This window comes from Carassius carassius, chromosome 1, assembly GCF_963082965.1.
Source record: "Carassius carassius chromosome 1, fCarCar2.1, whole genome shotgun sequence".
NCBI classification, from domain to species: domain Eukaryota; kingdom Metazoa; phylum Chordata; class Actinopteri; order Cypriniformes; family Cyprinidae; genus Carassius; species Carassius carassius.
The window spans coordinates 45,478,091-45,502,632 of record NC_081755.1 but is presented as its reverse complement, the minus strand read 5'-3'; the positions used below and the strand labels follow the sequence as shown (position 1 = coordinate 45,502,632).

General features: G+C 37.4%; 1 protein-coding gene across 3 annotated transcripts in view; it reads right to left on the bottom strand.

Moving 5' to 3' along the window:
* Window positions 1-824: 824 nt before the first annotated feature.
* glis2b (GLIS family zinc finger 2b) overlaps window positions 825-24,542 on the bottom strand; it is a 41,470-nt gene continuing 17,752 nt past the window's right edge. For 2 of the 3 annotated variants that reach the window (XM_059561280.1, XM_059561276.1), the window contains exons 2-7: window positions 6,850-7,054; window positions 6,647-6,777; window positions 3,729-3,911; window positions 3,508-3,641; window positions 2,184-2,302; window positions 825-2,109 (exon numbers count right to left, since the gene is read on the bottom strand). In XM_059561280.1, coding sequence (XP_059417263.1) covers window positions 1,397-2,109; window positions 2,184-2,302; window positions 3,508-3,641; window positions 3,729-3,911; window positions 6,647-6,777; window positions 6,850-7,027 — 1,458 coding nt within the window. In that variant the 5' untranslated portion in view covers window positions 7,028-7,054 and the 3' untranslated portion in view covers window positions 825-1,396. Of the gene's footprint in view, window positions 2,110-2,183; window positions 2,303-3,507; window positions 3,642-3,728; window positions 3,912-6,646; window positions 6,778-6,849; window positions 7,055-8,177; window positions 8,981-24,542 lie in introns of those variants that run through there. The other variant, XM_059561273.1, reaches the window with a different exon arrangement.

Genomic DNA, 24,542 nt, shown 5'->3' with positions numbered 1-24,542 from the left:
TGACCGCTAGGTGAGTTTGTCCCATTGTATGTCTTAAAACTCAGTCAGTCTGAGCCTTGTGTCTGTAAATCTCTTATTCAACAAAATAGAGCTAGTCAAGGTTTCTATTTCCTCCTCCTCAGAGGACAGATTGTCGTTCATACTTTGTCTATTTTTATTCAAAGATGTATGCTTACATTGCAGTGACACAGCTAGCAGCAAATGCACTGTTTTTCATTTAGCTTGCAATAGTATTGAGCTAAGGAAGTTCACTTGCAAGGGATGCCGAGGGTACCCGCTGACCGAGGTGGGACTCGGGACAGTCTAAATCAGTGGTGTCCATTCCTGCTCTTAAAGGGCCACCGTCAGGGAAAGTTTAGCTCTAGCCCTAAGTAAACACACCTGTACCAGCTACTCAAGGTCTTCAGGATCACTAAAAACTTGTGTGTAGGAGCTGAACTCTGCAGAAAAGTGGCATATCAGGACCAGAACTGGACACTACTGGTCTAAAGGGTACGACAGATTGACGGCAAGTAAACCAGCTGCTCTATGTCTGACTTACTACTTTAGCACCCTTTTGCAAACCTGACCAAGCCCATGCGATTTAGCCTCACAGATTTCTAGCTCTCTATGCTCAGAGGTCTTTTCATGACGCACAAAATGGCTTGAAGGTCAGTTCCTGAAGAATAATAGCATACATTTGTGTCTTTAGTGTGTTGCGTACACTGTCGTCCAAAAGTTTCTCTTATGCATAAATACAATTATATCTTGAAGAAAGGGCACAGATTCGGAAGTATGCCATTTAGCTCAGTGCTAAAACAGAAAACAAAGCCAATTAGACTTTCTGCAGAGTTTAGACCAGGGAAGGGCAACCCTGGCCCTCAAGGTCCACTGAGTTTACATCCAACTAACTCACCTGGCTGTAATTTTTCTAGTAATCTTATAGACTTTGATTAGTTTGTGTTAGCAAGGGTTGTAACTAAACTGCAGGACAGTGGACTTTGAGGACCATATTTGCCCACCACTACTTTAGCACACAATTAATCATGCTCTTTCAGGGTTACTCAGAACTTTCAAGCAGGTGTGTTGGAGCAGGTTGGAGCTAAACTCTCCAGGAGCAAGACTGAATAACCCTGGTAATAAGAAAAAAAATGGAATGGAGGTGAGTGTTTGGCCACTTTCTAGATTCTTACAATAATTTTGCTTCAAGGTACCATCCCTATAATCACAAGAAACAGGTAATTGTGTCCGACCATAAGGTACAAATTAGAAATCAAGTAGTGCTAAAAGTTGAAGATGGTGTCACCTCCAAGCAGAACCGCATTTGCTTTAAGAAAAACCCCCATAGGCTTGCCTCTGACCTTTGACCCCTGTTCCACCCCCACCTTTCCCCTGCCGTTCCTCTGGAATGTGGCACTCAGTTGACCACAGCTGGCTTAAGCACCACTGAGCCAGAAGGGATGACAACCCAAGACAGGGGGTCGTTGGATGCCCCTGTAGACAAGTTGAGCACTCCACCGTGGATCTCGTCCTCACCCTCCTCACCTCTGGCCTTGCCATGGTCCCTGCGCTCCGAGCCCAAAATTGGCACCATGGGCAACCCCAACGTGGAAGATGAGAAGGTATGAGAGAGCAAGGGTGATTTGGCCAGGCCAAGAGGGGAACCACTGAAGGACAGGATGGAGGTCTTCCTAAGCCCAGCTGGAGGGGAGCTTGGGCATCCTAGTGTGCTCAAGTCCAAGGGGTGGGGATTGAGAGGAGACAAGGGGAGGGATCCTCCAAGACCCTGCAGACCATGACCACCCAGGAGAGCAGCGGCAGCACCAGGAATGATAAAGTGGGCCCCACTGACATAAGTCAGCTCAGATTCTTTCCCTGCCCCTGCAATCTGCCCCTGCTTCATCAGAGATCCCACCCCACCCGGACCTCCCTGCTCCTGGGCGACAAAGTGCCCGTGAGCCTTAATATGCTTCCTCAGGGAGCTGGGGTCCGTGTAGCGTTTTAAGCAGCCCACCATCTTGCAGTAGTAGGGCTTGTCCACATAGTGCGTGCGCGTGTGTTTGAACCGGTCACTGGAATTTGAGTAGCGCTTGTTGCAGCCCTCGTAAGGACAGATGTAGGGCTTCTCTCCTGAAATACAACCGACAAGTTAGCCAGGTCATGCAATCTTCACGATCTATCCATACATTTAACTTGGTACAGACCTGTATGCGAGCGGTTGTGTATCTTGAGGTTCTCCAGGCGGGAAAAGCTCTTGTTGCAGGTAGGACAGCGGTGAGGTTTCTCATTGGTGTGAGTACGGATGTGTATCAACATCTTGTACCTAATGATGCAGACAGTAGAATTAAGGTGCATGCTTTACAATTACCCTCATGTCGTTCCAAACTCGTAAGACCTCCGTTCACCTTCAGAACACAAATTAAGATTTTTTTGACGAAATCCAAAAGCTTTCTGACTCTGCATAGGGTCATAGGGATTACCCGGAACTAGATAATATAGTTCAAGTGACATCAGTGGTTCAACTGTAAGAGAATACCTCATGTGTGCAAAGTAAACAAAAATAAAGACTTTATTCAACAATTCTTCACTCCCGTGTTAGTCTCCGCTGAACATTCACAAGAATACCATGACACGTACGTGTGATGCTGCTGATGCCGGTGTTCTGATGTAGAACCCGGATACACTGCGCCTTGTTTGCAATAAAAGGAATGCACACGTCGAAGTCTGACACGGAAGAGAAAAAATTGTTGAATAAAGTTATTTTTGTTTTCGTTACACACAAAATGTATTCTCGTAGCTTCATAAAATTAAGGTTGAACCACTGGTGTCACATGGACTATTTTAACAATGTTCTTACCCCCGTTCTGGGCCTTGAACATGGTAGTTGCATTGCTGTCTATGAAGGGTCAGAAAATAACAAAACAAATCTTAATTTGTGTTCCGAACATGAATGAAGGTCTTAGAGCATTGGAACGGCATGCAATTAATGACAGAATTTTAATCTTTGAGTGAACTATCCCTTTAAGGTTCATGCTTATGTAACTTAACGATGCAACTAGTAGCTGAAACTGCAGAATTTTCCTTTGCAAGGAAATCAACTTAAAATGGCTTATACAGTATGGTGGGTTTGTATTTTAAAATGAAAAAATACTTTTTATACTAGCAACACCAGTATTCTCCATTTGTACCTTTGACGTGTCAATATTAAGTAATAAAATATACCTTTAAAATTACCATACCATACAATATAGTGGACATTTCAGAATACCGTGAGATAATCTATAAGGCAAATTGTTTAGTTTTAATGAACACACCATAGCTTAAGCTTTTTTTTTAAGATGGGTCACAATAAAACGTATATTGGTCTAATTTGAATCCAAAAAATAAGACACATTGCCCCTTGGCTAACTGCAAATTGATTTAGCTCTTAAGACTGAGTCTTGACGTAGGGCTAAGTTTATGCAAATTGCCCCTGCTGATGCTAAATGAATCACAGACAACCTTATTTAGAGAATGCAGTAAACACACCTGGCATTGAATCCCCGTCCTTTGCGTGCACATCCCTCCCAGTGGCAACAGTACCCAGATTCCTTCTCAGGCTTTACATGGAAGTCATTGACGTGATCCACCAGGTCTTGCAAGGAGTCAAAAAGTAGGTGGCACTGTGACAAGAAAACATGCACTATGAGCTCAGGTAAAAAAAAAAAAAGGCACATTAGCACCTGCATTAAGCTGCTTCTATTTCTTACCTTCCTCCAGCGACAGGCCAGCTGTTCATCTGCGGAGAGGTCTGGAGAAGCTCTTGTGTCCTTGGGCTGCCGAATGAACATCGAAGAAGGCAGGTGAAGCCCTCCACCTCCTCCAATGGGGAGGAAGAACTGGAACGTTTGAGATGTCGCCCCTCCCTCCACGTAACGGATATGAGCCGAGTCCTGCGGGAACAACACCAGAAAAGGCAAACATAATTCAAACCTCTTTATCTTTTTACAGCGGGCCAGTGATTCTAGTAATAGTTGTTAAACTCAGTAACAGGAGCTACAGGAGGTCCATGTTCTGTAATCGCCTCTCAGTGGGAGACTCTTATGAGTGTTTTGCTGGATGTGGCAGCTCATCCTCGCCGTGTTTCTGCCCCCAGTTGTGCTGATATGAGATAATGCCCTGCCACACTTTGCACTCCACCACAGATTTGAGACTTTAATGAGAGACAGCGAAATGACAAGGCACCAATAAACATAACACAATAAGAACATAGAATCTTATACATGGAGACTGATTGTGCACAAGGACCCTCCAGTGAGCACTCTGGTGGTTTTAGATAGCAGGACTAGATAAGAAACTATAAACTAGAGATTGATTTGAAGGAAATGTGAGTAGGTGGGAATCAGTAAGAACCTGGTGATGTTATGTTTTGATGATATTGTGTGTAATATTGCCATGTAATATTACTCAAATGTTTATTCTTCATCTGTTTGTTCAATTCAGTTCTTTGTGAAATTAAAATCTAAACTCAGGATAAGTTAAGAATATGGGAAAATATAAATAATTGAATATGTGTTAGTGGTCAGTCACAAAAATTTTTTTTTAAATCATTTTAATTTTATTTATTTCTTTATTACACTCAAGATGAAATTTTTTTCCATCTAGTGATTTTGTTGTTTTCAAAACTGTTAAACTTACAAATATCTATTAATTTGTTATTTGTTGTAAATTTTGTAAATGTGTATGTATATATATATATATATATATATATATATATATATATATATATATATATATATATATATATATATACACACACACACACACACACACTTTTTATACACTGCTTTAGTATTTAATAATATTTTTAATTAGTTTTTATTTTAGTTAAAGTTTTAGTAATTTTAAGTTCTTTTAAAAAATATTTATAGGTAGTTTTCCTTGGTTTTAGTCAATTTATTAATTCAACGTCAACTTATTTTATTTCAGTTGCCAAACTTTTCAAACTTTTAGGTTTTAAGGTTGTCATCTCATATTTATATTTCATTTTATTCAATCCTTGTTAAAGTTTCAATTACCAAATATGTTTTTTATATTGTTAGTTTTAGTTAACAATAACAACATTGTTGTATGTATATATATATATATATATATATATATATATATATATATATATATATATATATATATATATATATATATATATATATATATATATATATATATATATATATATATATATACACAATGCCATTAAAAAAGATACTGTGATATATTAAAGTATATATGTCTTTCTTTTACCCTCAATACTTTTTTAGCGTTTAAGCGTTTCTGTTTCTGTTTCTGTTTTTGTCCCTAACTATGAGCAAAAGTAATAGTGATGCTTGAGGGATCATTAGAGTATAGACAATGATGGTTTTGACTAGACAACAGTGTCAGGGTTGTCTGAGACGTTTGCAGCTATGTGAGAAATGTGCTTGGAAAATCATGTAAACTGAGGCTCAGCCGTGCCATCATCTAAGATCTGGCTGCTGTTTATCCATTGGCTCGAAGAAGGGGTGGCAGGCATCGGAGACATACACATAAGCACACAAAAACCCATCCGTCTCCCAATTCAATTTTGAGTGAATTCAATTAAGCAGAAAGAGCTCTGTGTGGCTGTACCTCGCTGTAAATCTGATTTAACCTCGCGTCCCATCCGTCAGCCCTATGGACGGTGAAAGAGAGACACTTTTGTGAAAGGAACACAGGGGGCATTTGATAAGAAACACCCGTTTTGGGTCACTGAGGGTAACAAATCTGAATGTCTCATCTTGAGGGAAGGTGAGGAATGTTCCTGTGTGTTTAATGCACTTATGACCCAAACAGTACAGAGCCTTTGGTTGCTTATTAGTTCCTGTTGCTGCTCCTCATGTCTCTTGATGCTTAATGAACAAGTCTCATTTAAGAAGCAGCAGATCTAGTCTAAAGCTAATTATAATACATTTAAAGAGACATTGCAAATAAATTGTCATGAATTTTAAGAGAACTAATTTTTTTACTAATGATTTTTCAATGTTTTTATTGCTCATCAAGTCTGCATTTATTTGATCAGAAAAATACAATGAAAACAGTTATATTGTGAAATATTATTATCATTTAAAATACTATTTTTTTTAGTTGAATATATTGTAAAATGTAATGTATTCTTGTAATGCAAAGCTGAATTTTCAGCATCATTACTCCAGTCTTCAGTGTCACGTGATCTTTAATAATTCATTATAATATATGGTCATTTTATGCTTGCATATAAATCTCTCTACTGTCTCTTTTTAACAGTTTAATGTGTCCTTGCTGAATAAAAGTATTAACAGACCCCAAACTTTCAAATGGAGAAAAACACTTGAGTTAAAGGTACACTGTGAAAAGTCTTACCTTAATAAGTGTTGCTTCCCAATTTTTAAGATAATTCTAAACTTGGATTTGAGATATTTTAACCAAAAGACAAGTCCAAAAATACTTAAGTCATTTTTACAGTGTAATCAGATGGTTTACAACCCAAAATTTCAACACACTGAAAAAAAATCTGAAAAAAGGCTGTTTTTGCTTGCATTTTAGTATATTTACGCTTAGATCAATGTAAAATATTAGAAAGTTATACTTCTTGGTGCCCATGTACATGTGTCGTTCCCTAGTGTTGTGGACTCACCCTGGGGAAAACAGGAGCTGAGCCATTTCCATTGGAGAGATCTGGAGAGCAGGCGGTGTTTCTGGAGGACGGGGACATGCTGAGGTCCACAGCAGGCGGTGTGGGGGTCTCCGATTTAGCCTGCAGGACACCTGTGGACACACCTCTTTTATGTTCTCCTCCATCACAGTGTTGAATACGTCACGCTGTGCTGATTTGTTTACCTGTGTGTGGAGAGGCAGGGGATACTGGAACGATGACGGCCGTCCCGTCATCTGCCATCCGCAGCTGCCCCGCCCCCTTGGCGTGAATGAGAGAGGGAGTGAGAGTGGGCGGAGACCTGGTGCCTCTGCCCCGCCCCCTCTGCACCTTCAGGTCCAGTGGCTCGTCTAAGGACAGCATGACGGCATGCGGTCCAGAGCCTGCAACCTGCAGCGACAGACACAGAGAGCAGTTCAGATGAGAACACGGAAACAGCAGGACAGCTGCATAAGAGCAGTGAGCACTCATAACACCACCATGACTTTCATGCTGGAAACATTAATCCAGAAGTAGCTGCCTTAAATGGACCAGAACCGTTCCATAATTTGATGGTTGTCATTCAGATGGAGAGGTTGTGTTGTGGATTTCAGCATCTCTTTACTGACTGAGGCACATTATTAAATGTAGTACTTTTCAGTGTATTTCACTATTGTTGATACAACATTATATTACTATATTACTATTTTGAATTAGCTCAACATTTTATTATAGTTAAATTTCTAGTAGTTTTGCTTTTTGCTGTGCTCTTGTGATTTTTATTAGTTTTAGATAATAAAAAATATATATATATATATATATATATTTATATTTATATATTACATATGTGCTATTATAGTTTTTATTAATATTTTGAATAAGCTTTTTGTTTTTGCTTTTTTTAGTTTTCATTTTAATTATGGTTAGATTTTTAGCAATTTTTTTGTCCTCTTGTAATTGTTAATATTTTTAGATATTTTTTTCAATTAACTATTTAGTTGGAGTTTATTTTAATTTAAGCTTATTTTAGTTGCCAAAGCAACATTCCAAATTTTTGATTAGTTATTTTCCTTCTTTTCATCCAGTAACTCTGCTTTTATGTCAGATATGAGCATTAAAATAATAATTGTAAGGGATGATCTGAGAAAAAAAAATGATATCAGATTATTTAGAACAATATCTGCCAATTCTTATATTTTGGTGCTACTGCTTTTTGTTAATCCCTAATAGATCACTTATATTTAATTACACAGCTTTGGAAACAAGGTTTATTATATATATATATATATATATATATATATATATATATATAGACAAAAGCAGCTCTGAACATGACATGTTTTTAAACAATTGTCTGATATTAATGTCCTATTTTTTAATTGCTATTTAAAAAATGGTTTGTGAAACTTCATATTACATACATATATCCAAATATTGAAAATATTGAGCACCTCACACACATGGTCAGCCCGTCTGAAAAAACATCCCAGATCGATCTCACACTATTACTTCCACTGGCATAAACTGTCCTCACAATGACAGCCATTCCAGCTTCCACATTCCTGCCGACTGCGTGCCAAATACAACGTCCACAGAGCTCCACCTCAAAGCACAGTTTCACATCTATTTTTGTGCAACATATAAGCGCGTATGCATTCTTCCCGCCATGCTGAATGGCTCTTTGAGGGGGTTTAGCTTGTGCCAACAGCAAGAAGGTCAGCGAGGTGAAGGCAGTGGGTCACTGAGTTCAACAACCCAGCTGATAATCAGCAGATAACCGCACACAGAGCTGCATTATCAAGTAGATCTGTGTCCTCTGCCCCCCACAGTGTCTCAACCACATCCTGAAATGATCTGTGTGCTCTCTGAAAGACCTCAAGCGCTCTAATTTTCAAAAGAAGAAGCCAAAAAAGCAGACAGGCACTTTTACAGCAACTAGCGACGATTGGTCAGAAGAATAAACAGGTTTCGTCATGGCAGCTGTTAATGTGTAACCTGTAGTATCTCCAGCCGTCCCGTGTGGATTGAACCTGTGCTATCTCAGACCAGGGTGGGGTTAGAGACGTGATATGTGTGGTATGTTAATGATTTTCACATAACTGTGTCTCAATACGGCGGGTAAAGACTCATTGCGTTGTAACTCACTCAACTCTGTTGTGTAGAGTCAGAACCTATAAACGTCATTCACAGCCCATTTTACTTCCATAATGCCACATAGTTTTTAATGAATTTGGACATTTTACAAGAAAACATGCAGGGACTTGATTAGGCTTATTCCATCAGGCGGTTGAACAATAAGAGGCATTGGGACATCAGTCAAAAAATAAAATTGTTTCAGACAATGAAGGTGAACATTTATTTATTTTGGAATAACACACACTTATGAATTCTGAACAATAGGAACAGGAATGATTTAAAGTAAACGGTCAGTTTTAGGAATGCACAATACCATATCACTTGTTGTCCTTTTTTTTTTTTTTTTTTTTTTTAATTCAATATTTCCCAGTGTTTAATACTGAACAGGGCATGCTCCTTTATTAGTGTTATTTTAGTATCATTGATAACCTATTATACTTTTTGTTAATATTTTGAATTAGAGTTTTATTTTAATTTCATTTTTATTTATTTTTTATCTTTTTTTATGATCTATTTATATTTCTTTATAGTGTTTATAAAGTGTTATTTCATATCATTTTAGTCATTTTAGCTACTGCAAAGTAAATAAAAAAGAGAAATGTGGTCTTTGGAACTAGCCGAAATAATAATTACAAATAATTAAAAAAAAAAAAAAAGAAAAAAGAAAAAAAAAATTACATATATATATTACATATATATATTATTTCAGGTAAAGTTTTAGTAAAAAAATAATCACCCTGCTGCCAATTTATATATTATGTTAGCCATCAGCTAACAATCAAAGCTAATTAGACAATTATTGCCCACAACGCTAAATTAATTATCTGTGAGCCAGAGTTAAAATATCAGTGTATCTTCTGTTTTCATATCATGCTTGTATAATAGCTGCCATTAGCATCAAGCTATTAAAATAACTTTTCTGAAGACTACAGTAATATGTAATATCAAGTGCTGTGTGTTTCTTGTGATGGAGAAGAGGGAGCTCAGCCCTGCTCCTGGTTATCAGCCTTCCTGCTGTTCAGTTTACTGCTAACACACCCGCCTGGAATTTTCCAGTGAACTCCAAGACCTTGATTAGCAGGTGTGTTTGATTAAAGTTGGACCTCAGAAGGTAAGACCTCCAGGGAGTTTGGAAATCATTTATAATGTGTGCTCAAGTCATTTTGGTCAGTCGGATATAAACACGTCGACCAATTCAACATTTCTTTCTCTCTCTTTCACTTCCAGATAAAGGATGAATTTGGAGCGCAAGAGCAACAAAGTGAAGAACATTTGCGCATGTGCACTATGCATGCAATATCATGCATAATGCACATATACAGTAAAATGCTTATGTGCTGCCACAGTGAAGGATGGGAAATTGTGGTTGTGCAAACCTGTTGTTGCTAAATGAATGCACACAAACTCAATTGTGTACACTTAAGAAGATTCACAATGAGATCTTATGATCAATACCAATAACAGTAGCTTCTGCATGAGTCCTGAGCTCCCACATGGTTCGGTCAGGAGAGCCAGAAGCGTCCATAACAAAAGAGCTCCTCTCGCTGGTTACGGCTCCATGTGTAAACCATTACTAGTCCATGCCTAAGGCCAGCTGCAATAAATCATCAGCTTTAATTAGCCCCCCAAAAGTCCACGTCTGACCCCCCTCACATCTCCGAGAGACTGTTTGGGAATGGTTTGATCCAGCCGGTTTGAGGAGAAGCTTCGTGTTTGTTTTTTTGCTGAAAGGTACTGGTTGATAAATGGCTCTGATGCGTGAGATTATGATTTCATGTTGATTTAATGAATCACTGGTGAATAAAAGTTTTTAAAACAAAAAATGAATGGCCACCAACTTATGAATGTATGTTCACATGATGATTTCTCTATCAGAGGTTGCAGAGTTCACTTTATGTTACGTGAAATATAAAGCCATAAACAGTATGTAATGATTTCAGATGCTAAACCAAATGTCTGTGTTCGTCTTGACAAAAATTCATTGACTGTATTATAAGACGACTTGCATTATTTAAGGAATCAACTCATTTAAACTGACAAAACACACTGGTTTTAGTTAAGACTGTTACTAAGACGTCATAATCTTTCTTCTCAATTGCGGTGCACATGTGCTGACTAGAAAACGTAAATATTAGCCTCAGACGCTACGAGGGCTGCGCTACATCTTTCAAGCTTTATACATCTCAGGTTTTGTTATGTCTACATCATATTTAAACTCTGCAATTGTTTGTTCACCTCAGAAAACCTCTGAATGAACTCAACGGTTTGTGTCGTGGGGAGTTCTTTCACTGTGGAGGTGCTGGGCTGAGACGGAGCCAAGCGGTAACGCTCAAAGTTTTGGGAGAGGGTATTGCTCTGCCCCATGCAGACTTCCCCACCCCACCGTGGGTTTGGCAGGGCTTTAAAAGGCAGCATTGTCCATGTCCCGCCACCCCCTCGCTCCTCTCCCCTGCAGAGTAAACATGGGCCGCAGAAGCTGAAGGAGAGCGTTTGGAACGGGACGCTGGCTTCCACATGGTGCGCCGCTGAATGAAATGTTTGTGCCTCTGCTGTGACCCCGGTGGCCAGAGGCCTCTTCACCCCCTGCGGAAGTCACCAAATCTGCCATTTCCTGGGTAGGGGTGATGTGGGCAACGAATGGGGTCAGGATGAGGCAGGGTCAATGGGAGGGTATGGGTTTCACTGGGCCTGTGAGGTCAAACCTCTGAGCTGATCCTAATTAACCCAAGATTTCAGAACGCCACAGGTCACAACATGCTCAGCGTGATCTATTTCTACTCTGGGCTCATGTCGAATTATCATTTTTGTGAGCTGAGCGCACATGAATACCACTGCAACTGAATTACAAGTGGGAAGTTTTATGTCAGAAGCTTTATTTGTAAATGTACGGTTCAGTTTGGCGTTATAATTGTTAAGTACAACTTCAAAAAATAGTATTCGTTAATTAAAATAATACATTTTGCATTTTTTCTTGGCTACTCACTGAAGTAGTTCAAGTACTAAAATTACTAAAACTTAAACATAAATAATTTAAGATAAATACAAATATTATTATTAGTTGAAAGACCTAGTCTAAAAAACGTAGATGAAAATTAGAAATGTTTTCTTGGCAAGCAAAAAAAAAAAGGTTTAAGAACTATTACTGAAACTAAAATATACATTAAACCTAAATAGAAATATTTGAAACAAATTGACAAACACCTAACTTAATCTTTAGCAGATCTCAAAATCAATTTTAAATTTTTTTAAACACTTTTGCTTATAATATTGTAATGTCAAAATTTCCTAGCACTTAAAACTATTGTTTAATTTAATTTAATTAATTACAAATTATTTTATTTATAAATTTTTTTAATACAAAATGTAATAGAGTTTTAAATTCAGATTTTTTTTAATACAATTTAAACAAATAAAGAAATGTTTTTAAATAGAAATTATCAATAGAAATAATGAAAAACAAATATTGCCTGAAAAATATAAATGTTTCCTTGGCAACAAACAAGTACTAAAGAACTAAAATTAAAAGTTAAATAGAAATTAAAACCTAAATAGAAATATTAGAAAAATACCTAATAAAAATAGCAAATGCACATAAAAACTACAAAAATTTTAAGCTGCAGTCCATAACTTTTTTTGGTTACAATTATCCAGTATCAATTTTTGAGCAAGTACATAACCAGTCAGTGTTCAAAACTATTGCCTTACTTTATCCTGTTTCACAACAGTTATCCTATAATAATGTTTTCTAACTTGAGTGGTACTGATAGGAATTTGTGGGAAATCGAGCATGCTGTAGAGTCATTACGTCACGTCGAGTTTTCCTGTCTAGTAGTTTGTTGCGTGTGGATGCTGCAGGTGGCGAATCGTTTATAGCCTTTTCTCACAGCAGCTGGAATAATTACATTTACCATTTTGATGCCGGATTGTAATCCAGAAAGGATTATGTGATAGGTAAATTAAATTATATTTCAGTTTTAAATTTGAATCTGATTACAGTTAGCCTACTTGGGATTACACAAGTTTTGTATTTAAAAGAGAACCAGTTTGAAGAAAATAATAATAATTCGCTTTTTGGATTTTTGAAAATAATTTCTTCATTTGAAATTTGAATGGTATGAAATTAGATACTACAGAAATTTAAATCTAAATGTAACGCTTATGCACACTACATACAATGCTGATGTTGTTAACATTAACCATTTGAGAAAAAAAGTATAACAGTAATTATAATTTGCATGGTTTGATGTACTTGTTCAGATGACAATATACAGTAAAAATTCTTTTTTGGGTCATATATTCCAAGATATAGACTAGAAAACATTAGATTCATCTGTGCTGGAGCCATGCCGGAGCTCAACCCATGCAAGGAACACAATTCTGCAAATAACTGCAATTACAGGTCAATTACAGACTGCAGCTTTAAAAGGGGTCATCGGATGCAAAATTCCCTTTTACATGTTGTGTGAACACAACCACCCTAAAATTATTTTAAAAAATCCACCCAGTGCTTTTTAAAAAAAAAAACTCTTGATAAATCCAAACCACTTACTCATATCAAGCCGATCTCAGATTCTTGGCAGAATGATGCAGTTCTGCACAGGCCCCTCCCACAATTGTTGATTGACAGTCTGCCATTGTTTCGACGCTGGAGCGGATGTAGACAAGAATGACTCCTAAGTGATTGCGGTGTTCTGTTTTTGGATGTAATAATGAAAATAGCAGTCGTTATTTACTCCCGACATCTAAGCCGCAGAAGACGCAGTGGATTATGTTTGTTTTTGAAGGGAAAGCGCCCCTGATCTACCTAAATGTGTCTATGTTTACGCAGATCATTCGTGATGCAGCTTCACCTCCAGAAGAAGTGTGTATTAAGTTTTTTTTAAGAATCTTTGCAAATCGCCTTTCCTGATAATGTGCTAGTTAGCAAGATTCACAATGAATGCAGCTAAAGTAAACAGTCTCTCTGAAAGCAGCTCAGAAGAGAGGGGCGGGGTCAGCTGAGATCATTAACATTTAAAGGAACATGCAAGATAAAGGCTTGCTATGAACAGAGCTGTTTTTGACAGGGTAAAAGTGTGTTGTTTTACACTACCATTGAGAAATTTTAACCAAAGTTTATTATAGACTTTTCATTAGGAACTTAAATCATACACCCGGCGCAATGCGACGCAAGGCGCAGCGCAGCGCAAGTGTGTTTGCTAGTTTCAGTCCGGCGCTGTTTGCATTTCCCCATCCAGCGCCACGTCATTTAATTAACAAATGCATTTGTGCTCATTTGCGCGCCCATGGGCGTGCTGGTCTACAAAAGAGGTGTGTTTAGGCGCATTGCTGGCGCAATGCTATTTTAAGGAGCTGAAAATAGACTGCCCCATAGACCAACGCAAACCTGGTCTAAAGTCTGGCACAATGTTTTTTCTTTGTTATCTAAAGAGTGTACACGCTGCTTATTAAACACAGGGACGCACAGCAGCACACAAACATTCCAAATATAAAAAATTAAAGGATTGCAATGCATAAGAATTTTTTGTAGGCTAATTAAATATAAAAATGCCTACATGTCATAATGGATAGTCAATGCATGTATCAGAATTAGGCTATCTATTTGCTTGCACACAAGCAAGCTCCGTTTCATCACAGAGACGCGTTCTGTCTTTGCGCTTGCCAAATTCCGAAGTGGATTTGGACACACCTTAAGTGCACCTGCGTCGTGCGCTTTACACTTTGCGTTTAGATCGTAAAATAGGTTAAAATGACGTAACCAAACTCCATATCCAATCATCCTCTGTGGCTCCAAAATGTGGATCAAAAAAATAATGCAACAATTGTGCACTAAATGCACATCCTTTGCTTTTCATTTTGTTGCAAAAATGTACATTTGAGCTTCCCAGGAGGGATTGAGGCTGTACTCGATGGTGAATGGTGGCCGGTTTGCGATTGTGTGTTTTATGAGCCAGCTGTTGGGTGCAGTGTGAAGCGCATGTGTTTTTGAGTGTGAGTTTTCCTTTGTACTGAACTGTGGGTGTAACTCTATATTCCCAGTGCTTTGGCCCTGGGAGGTCGTCTGCAGGAGAGCTCTTTAGCCCTGCAAACACACACAAACCAGATTGGACTCATATTCTGACAATCCAAAAACTTTGACCGAGGTCTCTAACATCACAAATACAAGTAGAAACGTGTTTGAGATTCGTTCTCTCATCACTGCCACAACAATGTTGGAAGAAAAATGGACCTGCAGGTGTTCAAGGACTCTGGTTCACCCTCCCTCAGATATATTGTGCATAAAGAAAGAAAGCATCGCCTTCTAAGTGTTCGTGGTATTAATTCAACTGCAAAAAAATGAAATTTGCTGAAATGTGATTCTCAAACATTAGCTTTGTATTAGACATGTAACGAAGAATTTCAGTGGCTTTGTTTTGTTGTCTTAGCACAACAATTAACCTGCTAGACTTTTCAGAGATTGCACTTTACGCACTGAAAAATAGGTTTTCTCATGACGTGCAACTTCAAAATGAGTTCATTTAACTCTTAAAGGTTCATTATGTGATATTGACAGCAAGTGGTAGAAATGAAGTCCAAATTTATAATACTGGAGAGAGTTGTTTCTCTCGCCGCCTCAGACGTGACACTCACATGGGTTGCCAGATTGAGGACACGCAACAGAAACAGGTGAAGAGCCCTACACTGTATGTTAATGAGTTGATTTATCCGTGTTTGAATGTATCTGTGTATAGATCTTTTTAGATGAATGCCAAAGCTTTTTGGGTCAAGTTGAATCTGCGTTCTCTGACCCAATTCATTTTCTGGCTTCTGTGGATTTGATACACTGTGTTTTCCACAAACTGGCAACCCACAGTATCGGAACACTATTGGGTAAACTGCACACAGACCAAAACAAAAACAGACATTCAGACACAGTAGAATAACTGTCTGTAACATTGTCTTTCGGAGATACAATGTAAACTCGCAAGTTTTCTAAATATCTGACATATGGTGATAGTTTTATGCTTTAGTACAGTCAAATTGGTACTACACAACAGGACAACATATATTAGTAAACACCCTAATATGACATACAGAATAAGCTTTTTTAATAGTGTAAATAATTTAAATTAATTTAAGAAAGAACACTTAAATTCCCAGCAGCTGAATTATTATACGTGTAATTTAGCGGAAAAGTGTCTGGATCTGATCTGTATACATAAGGCTACCCACACACTAATTCCATGTCTGCATTGGCATTAGTACCGCTGCATTTTGGCTGGATTTAATAAGCATGTGGCCAGCTGGTTGAAATGTTGGTTGTAAATGCAGGCGGTCAGCTGGTCATGTTTTTTAGTCATCTGTATGTGTCTGCAATCATGAGTTTTCATGAGCGACCACCTGCAGGTGATGAAACCTGCTGAAATTCTACACCGCTGCTAAAAAAAAAAGCACACACACCCTTCCTCAGAGATGTCCTGCACCTGAAGGGCTGTGTCTGGACCTGCTAGATGTTCTGGCTTGGGGGTTTAGTATGGCCATTAACAGGGCTCAAACAAACTGCCATTTGTTTTAGCAGATTTTTAGACTCTGAGGCTACAAATAATGAATTATTTAACAGCAAATGTCAACACTCTTAAAAATAACGGTTTCTAAAAGAGCCTTAGAGCCCAATGCCAAGGGCGACTCTTTTTACATACTCAAGATTTTGCCATAGACTTTTAGACTGCCATTGAATATAATTCCTCCAAAAATGATAATTATTTCACCATTTACTCGCTTTCATTCTATTCCAAAACTGTACGATTGTTTTTAACTGAACTGCATCTTAAAAGCAAAGGTTCCAATTAGAACAGCTGAACATTCCAATGACATTTAAGTATATTTAAAAAAAAGTTTCCCAAAAAACATTTATTCTCCAGTTCTTTGGAAGACATCTTTGTTCTGGTGCTTTAAACAACCCAGAAAACAAAACATATATTTGAAGAGCCTATTATAAAATGAAAAGAGCTATTCAAGATACAGCCAAAAAGGTGTTGCGATGAATCCTTGAGGAACCTTTAAGAGGTTTTATCGCTTATACCATATTTCTCTCTCTCCTTTCCTGACCTTCCCTGCGGCAGACTGACCCCACCTCTCCTGACGCACACACACCCAAACCATAGTACCCCTCCTCCCCTGGCACACACACATAACACCGTCCCGAAGCTGAGAGATTTTTTCCTGCCGCCTTCTCAGACAGGAAACCTCAGTTTCCACTCCGCCTCCACAGGGCCCCTCTCTCGCTTTCCTTTCTCTCTCTCCATCTCCCTCCTTGGATTTTCTTCTATCACCCCTGCTGTTTTCCCATCATCTCTCTCTCTCCCTGAAAGTGTTTCTTTCTCCATACGGTTCACAGGGTGCACAAACGGATGGCCCCTTTCTCTCCCCACCTTCTTATTTTCGCCAAACACGGCAATCGATCTGTTTCCCTCAAAGGAGCTCCCGCTAATGGAGCCTGAAATCTGTGGTGTCCGCCACTTTTTTTTTTCCTTCTCAAGTCCTCCACAGCTTCTTCCTGTAAAAAACGCTTTGAGAAACTTACACAACGTTATGTAATTACCTAAAACAGAGCAGGAGGGAGAAACCAAGAATGGATGAAGGATGGAAAAATGATGAGGAGAGAGCCACATAAATCGTGAAGGGATCTGAGGCGAGCGTCAGTGGGGGCTACGCACAGAGAGCTGCCAAGCAGCGAAAGTGGTCCAATTTCTAAAAAAGTGTAAGAGAAAGGGAAAAAAGTAGGAGAAGAGAAGAGAAAAAAATGCAAAAGAGAGAGAAATGCTCTGTTCCTAAACCTAGTGAGCTGCCTTGCTGTCTATTCCCTACACAGGCAGCCGCCTTCTAAGAAAGCATCCTTAGTGAAACAAAATATCATAAATAAATGATTAAGAGCAAAGGCAGCTACTTTAAATAATGCTCCTCATGCTAAGCAGGCCTACTCATGAGACTGAATCTGTTAGCATGTCGCTAAGCTAACCATGTGGTACTCTAGAAGAAACAAACAAAAAAAAGACCAGCTTTAACCAGGCTAAGGTGAAGCAAAATATCATAAATTACTGACTTACAACATTGGAAGTAACTCTGTATAATGTTCCTCATAGAAAGTGCTCAAGAGATTCAGTTTACAGTTGATTCCAATAGATTTTGCTGCAGTGCATTCTGAGATTGCCTTATATACAAAGGACTCATACAATGCAGCCTTAGAAGGCAGCATAATATCATTGCCTATATTTTGTACCAGACTTCATGTTCAGAGGTGTATATGATGCCTTGAATGCTGTCTATGCAGGGAGCTCACAAGGTTTTGGAAGGGAGTTTAAGAGTGCGAGAGGGAAGCAAGCGAGGTGAAGGACTGCAATAGGAAGCTTCTAGCCTGCCTTCTGATGGCTCTCGGCCAGAAATCTCAGACACTAAGGAATTCCTCGCAGAGGGTTGGAAAAGAGAGAAGGAGGGAGAGAAAGACAGAGAGAACTGCATGTGGGAAGAGAGCGCGACCTGGGAAAGACCCAAAACGACCAAAAAAGAAGCAATTAAACACCGCTTATGCCAACCAGACAATCCTAAATGCCACTGTACTGTTGTTACAGGGCTGACAGACCATTAAAAAGAAAATGAAGATTTCTGAAGCTAATTTATTAAACATCACAACAAACTAGAACTGAAGTGATTCGGCAAACTATCAGCACTCCTGAGAACGGATGTCACGTTAAAATCAGCATGAAATTTCATAATCGGACATATTTCCAAGTCAAATATATATGCAGTATATGCAAATGAGACGGAATTTAGAGCAGAGGTTTATTTTATTATTTAGAAATCCACTGGATTGTGAAAATGGGCGTGGCTTAACAGAATCAGGACGTTGGAGGGGAGGAGTTAAGTTGTTTTAGAGGTGGAGCAAGTTGTTGTATTTAAGTAATGCATAAAATATTCAAATAAATAATACAAAAGTATGGACTTTTTGGTTCGTTTACAGATTTCTGAACTGCCATTGCTTTGAAAAAGACCTCCTTTTGCATTGCACAAAAAAATAACAGCATGCAGCAACATGATGGTGAGTAAATGAATGAACAGAATCCTCTTCTGTTGGGATGAACTGTTGCATTAAAAAAGTAAATATGATCAATTGTGCTCTATTTTTATTTTTTTTCCTTCAGCAGACTAAACGTCACTGGAGCACTGGAGACGTGCGAGGAGCAGGCACAGAATGAGACAGACGCTGACAGTTTTACACTCTTTATTTATCGTTCCTGCAGTAAACAGAGCCGAGGGTGGGATTACGAAACACAAGCTGACCTGACGTGACTCGAGGTCTGAGCTCAAGGGTGTATGAAGGGTCACGCTTGGGGTTTTTGTGTCTGCCCTCCCCACAATCGGGAACAGTCACAGATCTAAAAGAAAACACTTTGTCCCTAAGCTCATAAAATGTTTCAAACCAAACAATAACATACAAATCTTGACTCAACAGCTCCAGTAAGTGGATGTGCATTTGCATTTTAAAGCATTTTTAGTTGTATCAAATGAGGTTTAATGTTTCGTAAGGATTTGAATGAGTATTTGGTGACAGACTGGATATTTGGATATGTGTTTGTGGAACGTCTGACGTGTTTTCAGGGCGTTTTTCCATACATTGTGTGAGGGCACGTAGAATTAAGGAAACAGGAGGTATTGTGGGACGGCGTGGGGTTCAGCTCTTTGGCAGAAGAAGCGTAAACGCCTTCCAAGCAGCAGGGAACTTTTATATTAGACCCTCATAGCTGAGTTCTGACGTTTAACCCTGTCCATGTGAATCGTAACTCAGTTAGTCTCTCATATATTCAGATCCAAAGGTCAGCAAAAGATATCTGACTTTGATGTTCAATTTCTAAATTTGAATGAATGAAATAAGCTTGAGCATGAGACATTAAGACTTGTTTACAGAGAATGTGTTTGTATCTTATATAATAATAAGTGTATTTTGTCTTACAAAACACATATTACAGCGCATGGAAATAATATCCTATATGTAGAGTTATTATCTGGAAGCAGTTTTTTTTTATACTGAAAAACAAAAAAGTTAAAAACTACTTAAAATCTCATTAGGAAGTAATTTGTGCAGTGTATTATAATAATTTAAATAATCAACTTTTTTTTTTTTTTTTACAATGATTTATTAATACAAAATCTCTTTGGTGACCATCAATACTTTTAATTGCATGACAGATTAGCCACTTTGTTTATATCTTGTCCTATTTCACAACAGCTATTTAAACATCACCACTTTCAATGAACAGAGCACTGTTGTGTGATTTGTTACGACCAGCGTTGGCACTTAATGCCCGAACATAAAGCTCATCAGAGGAACACACAATCAATGCGCCTTGGCAAGAGAGATGAGATTTCATCAGAGCAAGCTGTGCAAATGCATCAGTTCTGTAGCTCATTGCATGATTGTCTTATTAGCTGAGAGATAATGTACCATGCACATACACCTGATAATGGGGCTGTTTGAGCTGAAATCAGTGTGATAGCAAACGCACAGAGCCAGGAGTAGAGGCCAAGGTTTATACTGAACAAACAGCCGAGAATCAGTGAAATTAAAAGGAAGAGGATTGGATAAAATATATAGATGAATCACTTTCTGGCAATGGTTAGCAGCATCGAGTTTTAGTAGCAGAGTATGTCGATGACTATTTTTTGATCCAGTTTACATTAGGAGTATGGCTCACATTTGCTGTTAAAACTTTTGTTAAGTATTTGATTAAATGTTGGGTAATGCTTATTTTATTTCAAGCAAAGAAAAATGTTTTCTGTTTTAACGGTAATAACCCTGGTGTTATGTATTTATTATAGCTGCTTATCTTAAATAATTTGAGTTATTAGTAACTTTGCATTGTCCCAATAACATTATGTAAAGCATTGTTATTGAAATATTTTGAATTAGATTTTATTTCTATATTCTGTTTTCATTTTAATTACAATTTTCTCATTTAGTTTTTAATGGTAGTTTGTTTGTTTTTTGCATTTTTATTAGTTTTTATCTTCTAGAAATAAGTTTTTCGTTTATTTAGTTTTAGTTATTTTAGAGCTTAAATAAAGGAACATGAGAAATGTTACCTTTGCAACTAGCTGAAATAAAAATTGTAAAAATGGTTTACGTTCTGTATGTCTTAATTTCAGTTCATGTTTATTTAACTGCTAGTTCAAGCTAGTTTTTTATTAATTTTTTTTTATTTTAGTTGATGATAATAACCCTAGTTTACTGCATTTCTCATAACTCTTCTGGAGAGAACTGTTTGCAATGTTCATATCTCTTGCAGACAAGAGTCGCTCTCTTTGTGAAAAACATTTTTTTGGTAAATCCAAAGGGACAGATCCTCCAGTTGCATATGAAACTACATTTGTGAATGTGAAAGAACCCTGCAGTTTAGGGGACGAAAACAAACTTGGGTTTTCGAGTGTGAGAACAGCCTCTGAAAGTCTCTAGTTTCTCTCTCTGCTTATGTAATAAACCAAAAACATATATCAGAATAATGGGCTTGCTTTACGTCAAAGATATTAAGCTTCACCGCTACAATCTCTCAGGCAATTTGTCTAAATGGGCATCGGTCAGCCCCTGACTTGTGTTTTTTCCAACTCTGTATCATTTGGGTCTGTTTCTCTCTCCCTGCTCTCCCCTCCCTCGGATCGGTTTTGATTCCCGCCGCCTCCAGCCACAAACAGTGATGCAATCGGCAGACTCCTGCGTGCAATAACAGGGCCTGGAAAGTGCTAGCGGGGCAGGGCGCTCCACATTTCTCTCGCTGTCTGAAACGAATAAAAAGAGAGCATGAAAGAGCAGGAAAAAGAAAAGCAGAGGTCTAGGATGGTGAGAGCCAGACAAAAGAGAGACATCTCACATTAAAAGCTCATTGTTTGGTTGTGGTCGGGCTTTCTTTGCTAATTTGGGTTTTTAGGACAGAAGCGGATGGTTTTCAGTGTTTAAGCAAGAGGGAGGAGTTTGTCAGTGTTATTCGCTTTTCTTCAAAGGTTGACTTAATCTTAAGGCATCTCCTAAATAGACAGGAATGTAATCTTGGAGAAGTGGAAAGCACAAGGAAAACAAGTTCCATCCCTGACTAAAATGATCCCTGACATATATTGTTTACGTATGTGATACTCTTCAAAATGGCGCTAGGGTGACGTGGAGGAGATGAATTGTTGAATTAAGTTTTTGGGTGTTTTTTTGCGCATAAAAAGTATTCTTGTAGCTTTGTAAAATTACGGTTGAAACCCTGATGTCACATGGATTATTTTACCGATCTCCTTGCTACGTTTCTGGACCTTGATCGTGGTGGTACCCTTGCTGTCTGTGGAGGGTCAGAGAGCTCTCGGATTTCATAAAAAATATTTTAACTTGTGTTTTATGGGTTTGGATTGACATGAGGGCGAGTTATTAATGACAGAATTTTCATTTTGGGGTGAACTATCGATTAAACAAGTAAAAATTTATCAATTGATTTAAAAAATATTCAAAAATAAATAGCACCTATAATATAATATTATAATAACGCTGAGTCTGACTGAAATCAAACTTTTAAAGTGCATTGAAACACAACTCCTGTATTTAAACCATTACAATTTACCACAATCTGGATGTCTGGAAACAATGCCTATTTTTATGCATCAAGATATGTGTCAGTGTGCTTGTCGGCTCCATGCAGATGAAGCAGAACCCATTCTCTCCATTTTTCCATCCTACATTTTTGCAGTTTACTCTCTAAAAACAGGTTGTGAATGGCCTTTGACTGCACAGAGCCCGTCTCTCCGATCACCGGTGAACTCTAATGGACCTCAACGTAGATGGCGAGTGTGATTATGGTCAGTTTATGGTGGTGTTGGTGTTTGTGCATTTTTCTGCTGATTGTTCCTCAGATCCGCCACTGGACTGGAGTCTGGCCCGGCTGGCCGTGCTGGGACAGACCTCCCCTGGAGGCGTACAGGGTCAGCGCAGGAATGCTGGGGGATTGGCACCAGGCTAAATCCTACATACACTCACTTTTTCCACTCTCTGCAGAGACTCCACGTGGATTCTACCTACGAAAAACACAGCATTCCTGTGCGTGCAATCAAACAATACTCCACAGCCACAACACAGCGCGTGCAGACATGCAATATGACGTGTCTGTCAAATGAACAGGTCAGTGAGTGCACGAAAACGCTAGTCGTTAAAGAGAAATTCTCATCATTTACTCCCCTTCATGTCATATTTCATGCTTTCTGACACAGATAAACAAAATCTTTTTAACAAAGAAGTTAAGAAATTTAAAGCGAAATTTAAGGTAAATGTAAAAAGCTAAATTCTACAAAAAGTTTGTGAGAATGTTGAAAAATTCTTAAGGTCTCAAATATTTCTTAAGAATATCCTCCCTATTTAATTTTGAATTAAGTTGTCATAATATGTTATATTTTTAATGCTTAATACATGAATCAACCAGTTAAACTGATTAAAGATCTTACCATTGGGAATTTAAGACAAATCAGGGGTTTCATCAAGAATTATTCATTTTGTCAATGATTTTCAAGAATAATCCTAACTTTAAGAAACTAGTTACAATGATATTTAGAAACAATCCTACCTTTAAAATATTACTTAAGATTTTTATGAACATTCCTAACTTTAAGAAATTATTTATGATTTTTCAGAACAATCCTAACTTTATGATCATTTTTAAGAACAATCCTAACTTTATTTCTGATGATTTTACAGAACAATCCTAACTTTATTTATGATGATTTTTAAGAACAATCCTAACTTTATGATGATTTTTAAGAACAATCCTAACTTTATTTATGATGGTTTTTAAGAACAATCCTAACTTTATTATGATTTTTAAGAACAATCCTAACTTTAATTTATTTACAATGATTTTTAAGAACAATCCTAACTTTAATTTATTTACGATGATTTTTAAGAACAATCCTAACTTTAAATTATTTACGTTGATTTTAAGAATAATCCTTACATTTAATAAATTATTTACAATGATTTAAGAACAATCTTGACTCTCTTATTTGTAATTTTTAATATCAACCCTAACTTTTAATTTTTTAAGATAACCCTAGCTTTATTTACAACGATTTTTTTAAGAACAATCCTAAATTTATTTACAATAACTTTTAAGAACAATCCTAACTTAAATTTTTTTACATTGATTTTAAGAATAATCCTAACTTTAGGAAATTATTTACAATAATTTTTAGTAACAATCATAACTTCAATAAATGATTACAAATGATTTAAGAACAATCCTGACTTTGTTATTTATCATTTTTTATATCAACCCTAATTTTAAGTTATTTACAATAATTTTTAAGATAACCCTACCTTTGTTATTTACAATGATTTTTTAAAGAAAAATCCTAACTTTATTTATGATAATTTTTAAGAACAATCCTAACTTTAAGAAATTATTTACGATAATTTTTAGTAACAATTATAATTTTGAGAAACTATTTACAATGATTTAAGAACAATATTGACTTTGTTATTTACTATCATTTTTAAAATCAACCACCCTAACTTTGTTATTTGCGATACTTTATGAGGATCAACCCTAACTTTCTTATTTGCGATACTTTTTAAAGATCAACCCTAACTTTGTTATTTGCGATACTTTTTAATGATCAACCTTAACTTTGTTATTTGCGATACTTTTTAAGGATCAACCCTAACTTTGTTATTTGCGATACTTTTTAAGGATCAACCCTAACTTTAATTTGC